This window comes from Suricata suricatta, chromosome 17 (genome assembly GCF_006229205.1).
Source record: "Suricata suricatta isolate VVHF042 chromosome 17, meerkat_22Aug2017_6uvM2_HiC, whole genome shotgun sequence".
NCBI classification, from domain to species: Eukaryota; Metazoa; Chordata; class Mammalia; order Carnivora; family Herpestidae; genus Suricata; species Suricata suricatta.
In genome coordinates this window covers 37,129,668-37,140,333 of record NC_043716.1, presented here as the reverse complement: position 1 = coordinate 37,140,333, position 10,666 = coordinate 37,129,668, and the positions used below count along the sequence as shown (strand labels likewise).

General features: G+C 47.7%; 1 protein-coding gene across 4 annotated transcripts in view; it reads left to right on the top strand.

Moving 5' to 3' along the window:
• MED24 (mediator complex subunit 24) overlaps positions 1-10,666 on the top strand; it is a 36,099-nt gene that overhangs the window by 613 nt on the left and 24,820 nt on the right. For 2 of the 4 annotated variants that reach the window (XM_029929090.1, XM_029929087.1), the window contains exons 1-3: positions 7,720-7,771; positions 8,169-8,354; positions 8,443-8,525. In XM_029929090.1, coding sequence (XP_029784950.1) covers positions 8,225-8,354; positions 8,443-8,525 — 213 coding nt within the window. In that variant the 5' untranslated portion in view covers positions 7,720-7,771; positions 8,169-8,224. The other 2 variants (XM_029929089.1, XM_029929088.1) reach the window with 2 other exon arrangements.

Sequence of the window (10,666 nt, the reverse complement as noted above, 5' to 3'; positions counted from 1 at the left end):
TGACATATTTTAAAAAATAGCCTTGGCTTGCTGGAAGAATACGAGGTTTTGGGGTTTGCACCATGGGGATGAAGAAGGGAGTATAGATCGGCCGCTTGCATCTTATAAATCGGGGAGAAAGTCTAACCACCCCCCTATAGGAGATTTAGAGTTTGTTTCTGAGTTGGGGCCTTTCTTTGCCAGTAACTCAATGTATGACCTTGAGCAAATCACCACCGCTCTCGGGGACAGAGCTTCCTCAACCTTAAAATGTGAGGGTTGGGCAAGTGACCTCTCAGGTCCTTTTTACCTCAATCATCTCGTGTTTTTAATCTTTTGGAGGTTCATTCCCCATTACCTCTTTTCCCCTCATTTCTAACATTACCTGGTCCACTGCCTCCTCTTTCAAATGTCATCCTCTTCCAATATAGGCTCTCTATTCTCCGTCACTAGCTATTTCCTCAACAGTCTGGTTCCCTTGGTGAGCAGGAGAGGGGGCAAGCCTTGCCCTACCACCTCCATTCTCAGTTTCACCGAGGTAGGTGATATTTCCTTCCCTGTGTGCCCCCACCAAAATCCACATCTAAGGACCCATCTAAGGAGGGCAGGCTGCATAAAAATGAATCTCCTTCCCCAAAGGAGAGGTCTCCACCGTGCCAGCCCCACCCCCATGTACACACACTCACACACCTGCATTCATGGACATAAAACCATCTTGGTGACGCCAGAGCCCCTTTCATCTCGGGATCTCCCAGCGCCAGGCAGAACCCTAATTACCCCAGCACCCCCCCTGGCCCCGCCGGTTCCCCCACTGTCATTAGCCCAGTTTTACCAGCGGGGGCCAGAGCCTTCCCTTGGCTCCCAGGGTGGGGCTGTGTCACCACAGTCTGCTCTTGGGAAGGGGTGTGTGTGTGTGTGTGTGTGTGTGTGTGTGTGTGTGTGTGTATGATGTGGAGCTGCTCTACCAATTGCCCGGTTTACTGGGCAGAATCACTTGCTAAGTGTGGGGTTCTGGCCAACAGCCTTGAGTTGGGATGTCCTTGCTCACGTTAGTCTCAGGCTCTTGCATCCTCAGCTCTGCTGGAGCCTCTTCTCTTAGGGAAGGGGGAGCATAATGGGGTTTGCAATGCATGGGGGAGGGGAGGGTGCCTCTCTTGGGACCCCTTGGAATTATGGGAACGAGAAGGGCAGCTGGGATGAAACCCGTGGGATGCAGTGTGGGATGTGGAGTGGGTGACAATGAGGGGTCTGCAGTGAGTGAAGGGAGCCCATGGTGTGCAGTGGCAGCTGCACTGGGGAGTCGAGGCTATCTGGTGCAGGCAGCATGCAGTAAGTGAACCTGTGGGTTCAGCCTGGGCTTGCAGTGGACATGCAACAGCTGCAGCATGGGGCAGGAGGCTGCATCGTGCAGAGTCAGGGCAGTGTGCAGTGTGAGGTGCACTGAGGGTGGCTGTCTGCCAATCAGTGCCACGTCCTCGGTAATCATGTTTGGCTGAAACCCAGAGGAGCAAGGCACAAGGAGCAAGGCTGTGCTGTGTAGTGCTTAGGGCTCATGCTCTACCCTGTATGGAGATAGTCTCTGGGGATTGGGATGCCCAAGGAGCTAAGATAGAATCCTGATGCATGGGATACATTTATATGAGATGAGGTACAATTATACTCTGCATCCATCAGGCAGAACCAGGAGGCAATGTGAAGTCTAGCGCTAATCTGGATTAGGACAGGGTGACTGAGTCTGCAGGGGGAACACAAGAGTGCTATGGTTTTGTCTCCCTTACATTCTGGCTTCCCCCACATCTCTGACGAAAGGCCCTAAAGATATCCAGAGAGGGAGACTTTTTGAAATCCTAGACCCAAAGCCATGGAAAACGAAGTGCTTCCTGATCCACCTCTCCCCACTCCCCCTCTCCCAGGGGCAGACTGGGGGACTTTGAACTCCAAGACAAGAGTTTACCATTCCCATCTTCTCCTTACCTCACTTCCTTAGCTCCCAGTATGGGCTGGTAACAGACCTGGGCAAGGGCAAAGTGAAGGGCACACACTCTCCAAAGCAGGCATCCCGCCAGAAGCTGGGATCCAGCCCAGGTCTGGGCTTATAGCCCCTGCCTAGTGTTGCATCACCCCTCTTTCCACCCCGCTCTTCCTGCCTACCCCCATTTCTTGAAGCTTCTAGCTCCTCTCAGAGTCATTTCAGCCCCAGCCTCTGTTGTCTCCTTGCCAGGAAACCCCCACCCAGGCTGCCTCCTCCCTCCCACCCCCCCACCTCTGTTTCAGAGCTGAATCCCTGGGGAGAGCAGGGAGGTAGGGCACAAGTGAGGAGGGATAGAGACCCTCCAAGGGGATAGGCCTGACAGCCCCCTCCTTCTCAGATTTTGGTTGCCAAGGAGGCAGCAGGAACAGCCTGTTCTCTGGGCTCTCATCAGAGCAGCTATGCCTGGGCCCCACCCTCTCTCCTTTCCTCCTTCCTTCCCTCCCAGACTGTTGCTAGGAAGCACCCCAAGATTTCTCAGGGTCCCACCCCTAGAAACCGGGAGATCCAGTTATTTTTCTGAAGAGCTTCCCCCAAAAGCCTAGAAGTCAAGACCCCACACAGCATCCTCCATCCCTGCCAAGAAGCCCCAAAGGGTTTGGGGAAACGGGACAGGCCCTCTACCAGACTGCCCTGGAATTACCCCTGTGACCTGGGCCACAGTAATCCCGCTCCTCCCCATCTTGAGCTCCTGGCCTCTGGGTGATGTCAGCAAGTGAAGAAGTGTTCAGCAGACACCCCTTGACTCTGCAAACATAGCCCCACTTATTGGGGAGTTCTGGAAAGACAGCAGAGGAACCTAAAGAGAACCTAAAGCCCATATTTTTCTTTCTCTTAGAGCTTTCAATCAAGAAAGGGTAGTGGAAATGGAGAAAAGAAAGGGGGGGACATTTTATGGGAGTTGGGGATGAAGTGGCTGGCAGAGATGAGAGACTGGGAAATTAACCAATCATTGCCCTGCTAAGGGTAAAATGGCAACTTAATGTCCCCCCTACCAATCATCAGGTGCCCTGGGTATGAGTCACAAAACAGAGAGCTAGGGGAAGGGACTCACACCTGGCTGAAACTTGCCTAGGGACCATGCCTAGCTGAGGCAAGAAGTAGAAAAACTGACACCTTCTCCAGGTTGTTTTTCAGAGTTTCTCCTACTTTTATTCATTTTTCTCATGCCTCTATAAAAAAGCATTTTGGGGTGCCTGGGTGGCTCAGTTGATTAAGTGGCCGACTTCGGCTCAGGTCATGATCTCACAGTTCGTGGGTTCAAGCCCCGCATCGGGCTCTGTGCTGACAGCTCAGAGCCTGGAACCTGCTTCAGATTCTGTGTCTCCCTCTCTCTCTGACCTTCCCCCGCTCATGCTCTGTTTCTTTCTGTCTCAATAATAAATTAAACATTAAAAAAATTTTTTTAAAAAGCATTTAGTGTGTGCCAGATATTGGATCCCCTAAATTTTCCAGCTTTTGGTGTCAATCTTGCATATAGTCCCCTCATCTGGCCTTTGCCAGGAGAGAAGGGAGGGGAGATAGGGGGGCACAATGTCTTTTACCATAGACTTTGGGCCCATCTTGCAGCCTTCCCCCTCCAATGAGAGGAGGGGGGACAAGCCTGTGTGGAGGCCAGGAGTATAGAGTGGTTCTCAGGGCCTGGAGGGAGAGGTGGTACAAAGGAAATGGCAGGCTGGCCTCTTTTCCCTGTTGCTGTCCAGGCCTCGGGTTCACAGGATGTCTCTTCTCCTCTGACTTGGGCGTGTGGAAAGGGAAGGCATCTTCTAGGGTGTTGGGAGAGGAAACTGCTCCAAGGATTAGCTCAAATGCTGCCTTCCAGGGGAGCCTGAATGGCTCAGTCAGTTAAGCGTCAGGCTTCGGCTGAGGTCATGATCTCATGGTTTGTGGGTTTGAGCCCCGCATCCAGCTCTGTGCTGACAGCTAGCTCAGAGCCTGGAGCCTGTCTTTAGATTCTGTGTCTCCCTCTCTCTCTGACCCTCCCCTGCTCATGCTGTCTCTCTCCCTCTCTAAAATAAATAAAAACATTGCTTCTCGGCCTTTTGGCTAAGATCAAGTGTAAAATAAATAAAAACAGTAAAAAAAAAAAAAAAAGCTGCCTTCCATTGTCCTGGCTGGTCTCATTCTGAATGTCTTTGGGGCGGTGGGAAGACAGACACAGGGAATGGTGGGAGATCCAGGACCTGTCCCTGAGGTAGGGCCCCCTGGTAGGCTGCTTCCCCATTCTCCTCTCCCCTAAATAAACAGAAAATGGGGATTTTGATGTAGGGACTGGTCAGAGAAAGGAGCTGGTTTGGAACCAGCTGTGTTTGTGTGTGTGGGAACAACTCTTTCTTTCTCCATCCACCTGCTGCCAATTAACTACCCTTAGTGGGGGGACTCAGGCAAGCTTCCAAAGGAAAATGTTCCAGCTGGGGAGGGGAATGACTCAGTTTCCCTGTGGAGAGAAGGGAAGCTGAAACCTTCTGTGCCTTGTATGTTTACCAATTATTTCAATGTTTCTGCATCTAGATTCTTCCTTATCCTTCTTTCTAGCCTAGATAAGGTATGTTCCAATCCTTTTGGGTACCCACACTCCTGTTCTTCACAGTCTTTTTCTTTATTTAAGAGAGAAAGAGAGAGAGAGAGAGAGAGAGAGAGAGAATCTTTTAAAAAATTTTTTTAATGTTTTATTTATTTTTGATACAGAGAGAGACAGAGCATGAGAGGAGAAGGGGCAGAGAGAGAAGGACACAGAACCGGAAGCAGGCTCCAGGCTCTGAGCTAGCTGTCAGCACAGAGCCTGACGCGGGGCTCGAACCCACGAATGTGAGATCTGACCTGAGCCGAAGTCGGAGGCTTAACCGACTGAGCCACCCAGGCACCCCGAGAAAGAATCTTAAGTAAGCTCCTCGTTCAGCACAGAGCCTGCTTGGGATCCTGTACCCCCATCCCACCCCCACTTGCATTCTCAAAAATAAATAAACATTAAAAAAGAGGTTTTAAAAGTGTTTAAATATTTATTCATTTTTGAGAGGCAGAGAGAGACATAGTGCAAGCAGGGGAGGGACAGAGAGAGAGGGAGACAGAATCTGAAGTGGGCTTCAGGCTCTGAGCTGTCAGCACAGAGCCCAATGTGGGGCTTGGACCCATGAACCGCGAGATCATGACCTGAGCCGAAGTTGGACGCTTAACTAACTGAGCTCCCCAAATGCTCCCAAAAGAAAGGTTTTTGAGAGGGGCTCTGTGGAGGGAGAGTTTCCTTTATATCCAAAGGGGATGCCAGTATCTCTTCTCTTACCCACAGGAGGATTTTCATCCTTGGGGAGAGATGATCCAGCCAGGGAACCCATGGGTCCTAGAGAGCTACTGTGCTGTGGAGGGAAGAGGTGGCGAATGGAAAGGCTATCTCTGATATTTACAGACCAGAGAGGCAAGACAGTCAAAGTAGAGAGATTGAAGATGGCCCATGTCCACAGCTAAGGGAGTCCTCCTAGTTCTTTAGGAGTCCAGTTCTTGGGGGAACCCTGCCAAGCCTAGAAAAGGAGCTGCTGGTGAGAAGTGGGGGGACAGGGAAGGCAGATGGCCTGACTACAAAAGCCGCCTCCCTGCCACTGTGAAGTGGGAAGGAGGCACCCCTCCATCCCCCAGAGATGTGCCAGGCTTCCTGCCAGAGAAGGATGGTTTAAGCTCAGAATACCACTATCCTCAGGGCCCAGATAGTCCCCAAATGTACCCAACACCCACTAACTCAGTCACAAAGTTGACAACTTCTCTCTAAGAGGGGCAATTTGGCCTATGGGGGATGGGAAGGGAGCTGTAAGATCCAGGAATGGCCCAAGGTGGGGATCCTGGGCTGCTGTAACCAGATAGGAGTGAGAGGAGGGAGCAGGCAAAGGTAGAGTGGGGGCCTGGGAGAAGAAGGGAGGCCAGGTACATGTGAGGCTGAAGAGTAACAGGGGTTGTGGTCTGGTCATCTCAAGTGTGGCGTGTGTGTGTGTGTGTGTGTGTGTGTGTGTGTGTGTGTGTGTGTGTGGCTGGGGGCAGTTTGGAGGTTAAGTGTGAGGTGTCTGGGCTCTCCCTCCTTTCTGCTTTGGAAGCTTTAGTCCCATATATTTGGCAACTGTTTTGCTGTTTTCCCAGTGGTGTCACTTGGATAGGCACAAAGGGGACCAGAATGGAGGCAGGGGATTGGGTGTAGGGGGAGGGAGAAAGGTCATAGGCAGTTATAACCTTAGAGAGATGTGATCTGGCCCTCCTTCAGCTGCACTCTACCCCTCAGAACAGGGATCCTTGTCTTCCCATTGTAATTAGGCTCCGGATACCCAGGATCCTGTTATTCTCTCCCCCAAGGGCCACAAGTTTGCTTCCACAGCCTGAGCATGCTGCTGTCCCAGATTCATTACCCTGATGACTGACTTTGCCACTGAAAGGGTGACCAAAGAATTGTTGCTGGGGAATATGGATGGAACTTGGCCTCATGGATGGAATATCAGGCTCCTTAGGGTATGGGATGGGGGAACTGAAAGTAGGGGGTAGCAGGACACAGGTTGGGGTCTTCATGCTTACTCTTGTCCTCAGTTATAAATGTTAGGGACAATCTAGCCGTAGGACAGGGCAGGGACAAGGACTATATATAGGAAGGGTCACATATTGGAGCCAGAGGTGGATAGTGTTTGCTCTTGAGCTTCTCACTAGAGTGGGAAAAGAAGGGCTAATGCTCCAAGACCTGAACATAATTATATACAATATGGTTCCGTAGAAAAAGCGAGATTATATTTTTTAAAAGAAATAAAAGAAAAAGAATAGTTTAGATTTACAGGAAAAAATTTGAGGATAGTAGAGGGTCCCTACATTCCCCATACCCAATTTCTTTTTTTTATTAGCCTCTTACATTACATTAGTATGTTTTTTTTTTTACAACTAATGAACCAATCAACATTGATACGTTATTAGTAACTAATGTCTATGCTTTATTCAGATTTCTTAGTTTTCACCTAATGTTCTTCCATTCCAGGATAATATCCGGGATACCATATTATATTTAATACCTGGTGTCTCCTTAAGCCCTCTTGGCTGTGACAGTTTCTTAGACTTTACTTATTTTTGATAACCTTAAATTTGGTTTCCTCCTTACTTCTTCCCATATTCAAGCAGTATGCAAGGCTAGGAGATTCTGGGAGGACTGCCAAATTTGGGGATTAAGTGGTGATGTGATGTGTGTGCAACTGATCAAGCCCTAATGTCGCCTCTGGAATACAGGTGTGGAAATAAGAACTCTGGTAGACTCAGGGGTGTAGGCGCGCGCGCGCACGCACACACACACACACACACACACACACACACACACACACACGGCCAGGAAAGAGAAAAACGTATTGCTTAACGAATGCCACGCCCCTGCTATGCCTACTAACTAGTATGCAAGGAAAGGGTGTCAGAATATCATTTAAACGCCTGGTCGACAGTGACGTCTTGGGGCGACGCCTGCTTGCTAGCGGTCTTTCAAGAGCCCTTCCCCCTCGGCTCCCCGAGTCTCTGTGATGCTTCAGCTCCTACATGTTTTCCCTAAAGCAGAGAAACAATGCGGGCAGACTAGTTTTAGTCCCTTAGCTTCCTCGCTAGCGCAATCCAAGGAACTACAATTCCCAGAAGACGTAGTGGCGTGACCTGTCTCCTGCTGTATTCCTATTGGCTCATGTTTGTTATTCCCAGCCAATAGAAGCTAAGCTCTCTGATAAGTGTCAAAATGGCGATTCCTAGGATCTAGAACTAGCTTCTACGGTAGGCTTAAAATCGGGGAGGTGGTGGATGAAAGGGAAATAGGGAATTATAGTTTCAAGGTTGGGGAAACTGGAGGAAATGGAGGAAGACACTCTGGATTTGGGGTGGTAGGGACTAAGGGACTTAGCCAGGGCTAAGGGTGTAATTAGACAATCGGAATAGGCTTTAACCCCTTGCTGTCTTCTTTACTCTTTGTACCAAGCCCCTTTGACCCCCTTTTAGTGCTCCAATTTAAGGAAGGAATGGTTCAGGAGGGAGGAACTTGATAGAATCCCTACCTTATCCTTTTCTCCATTTTTCTTCTAGTTCCTTTGCCTCCCTTAAATATTCCTGTATCCATTTCATTCTGTTCTGCCCTCCCCCGTTCTTTCCCTCACAATCTCTTCTCTTCTCTTAGCTCAGTTTCTCCCACCTCAAAGCCCATCGCCACCGGCCCCTTCTCAGAGTGAAATCATGAAGGTGGTGAATCTGAAGCAAGCCATTTTGCAAGCCTGGAAGGAGCGATGGAGTGACTACCAGTGGGCAATCAACATGAAGAAATTCTTTCCCAAAGGAGCCACCTGGGACATTCTCAACCTAGCAGGTCTCAAGTGAAGTAGGAAGGAAGGATGGGAGGGCTAAACCCAGAAAAGTTATAACCACTCAGTCTTGCTTTGTTCTTCCCTTTGCAGAAGCACTACTGGAGCAGGCCATGATTGGACCTTCCCCCAATCCTCTCATCCTGTCCTACCTGAAGTATGCCATTAGTTCCCAGGTAAACTGTCCCAACTATTCCAAAGAGTGAGGATTTGAAGGTAAAAGTGTTGGAGTACCATTTCAGCTCACTTTCAGTGAATTGTTTGAACACGTCACTTCTCTGAGCCTCCATTTTCTTGTGAAAATAATAATACGTCATTAGTTGGGATGAATGGTACTGTTAACTTGTTCTATCGATAAATATTTCATGAATGCCTGTATGCATCAGGTAGTGGTGTAGGCCCTGGGGATATAGCTGTGAACAAGACCTGATCCCAGCACACAAGAGACAAGGAAGTTATGGGTAATAACAGACATGTAAATAAGCAGTCCCAGGATGGATTTATGATGTAGATTAAGGTAGTACTGTGGGAGTACATGGGAGAGGCAGCTAATTCAGTCTGAGCAATCAGGGAAGACTTTCTGGAGAAAGTGATGTTTAAACCAAGACTTTATTGTTAATAGGAGTTAGCCAGGCAGATTGGTGAGAATACACAAAGCAGAAAGAAAAGCACATGCAAAGGCTGCAAGGCAAAACTCACATGTTGTTTAGGAACTGAAAATAATTTGTATGGCTAGAGCAGTAGTTTTGGTCTCTGGACCCTTTTATGCTCTTAAAAACCATTGAGACTCCCAAAAAGCTTTCGTTTGTATTATATCTATCCATATTTACCATTTTAGAAATGAAAACCAGGTAAGTTAAAAAATATTTATGAACTTATTTAAAAGTAACAAAAAGTGATGTCTATTAAATAAAGCCTGTTATGTTACGTGTTAATATACATAACATTTTAATGAAAGCCATATTTTCCAAAACAAAAAAAACTAGTGAGGAAAGTGGTATTGTTTTACATTTTTGCAAATCTATTTAATGTCCGGCTTAAGGGAAGGCAACTGAATTCTCATATCTATTTCTGCATTCAGTTGTTGCAGTAGGCTATTTCAGTTGAAGTGTATAAGAAAATCTGGCCACACACATTAGATACTTAGTTTGAAAAGGGGAGAATATATTAATAAGCTTTTCAGATAACTGAATATTCATTGATACACTAAAATTCAGCAAGTGATGTGAAACCACATCAATGAACTTTTAAAAAAATTAGTTATTTTTAGAACAAATCAAGAGACTATAGATGCTGGTGAGGATGTGGAGAAACGGGCACCCTCCTACACTGTTGGTGGGAATGTAAACTGGTGCAGCCGCTCTGGAAAACAGTGTGGAGGTTCTTTAAAAAATTATCAGTAGAACTCCTCTATGACCCAGCAATAGCACTGCTGGGGATTTACCCAAGGGATACAGGAGTGCTGATGCATAGGAGCAAATGTACCCCAATGTTCATAGCAGCACTTTCAACAATAGCCAAATCATGGAAGGAGCCTAAACGTCCGTCAACTGATGAGTGGATCAAGAAGATGTGGTATATATATACAATGGAGTACTACATGGCAATGAGAAAGAATGACATATGGCCATTTGTAGGAAAGTGGATGGACCTCGAGGGTGTCATGCTAAGTGTAATAAGTCAGGCAGAGAAGGACACATACCATATGTTTTCACTCATAGGTCTAATAGGAGAAACTTAACAGAGGACCATGGGGAGGGTAAGAGGGGGAAAAGAGTAAAGGAGAGGGAGGAAAATCATGAGAGACTCTTGAGTGCTGAGAACAAACTGAGGGCTAAAGGGGAAGGTGGTGATAGTCATGGAGGAGGACACTTGTCGGGAAGAGCACTGGGTGTTATATGGAAACCAACTTGACAATAAACTATAAAAAAAAGATTATACATATTATTTTAATAGAATTCTATAAAATTATTTTCATTTGATTGAAAAAGTAGTTATTTTTTTAATACAGTTAAAATTTTTTTTAATTCTTTATTTTTGAGAGAGAGACACAGCGTGAGCAGGGGAGGGTCAGAGAGAGAGGGAGATACAGAATCTGAAGCAGGCTCCATGCTCTGAGCTAGCTGTCAGCACAGAGCCTGACGCGGGGCTCGAACCCACGAACTGTGAGATCATGACCTGCATGACCTGAGCCAAAGCCAGATGCTTAACTGACTGAGCCACCCAGGCGCCCCCAAATTAGTTATTTTTAAAATAAGCTCTGGGGGCGCCTGGGTGGCTCAGTCGGTTAAGCCTCCGACTTCGGCTCAGGTCAGAT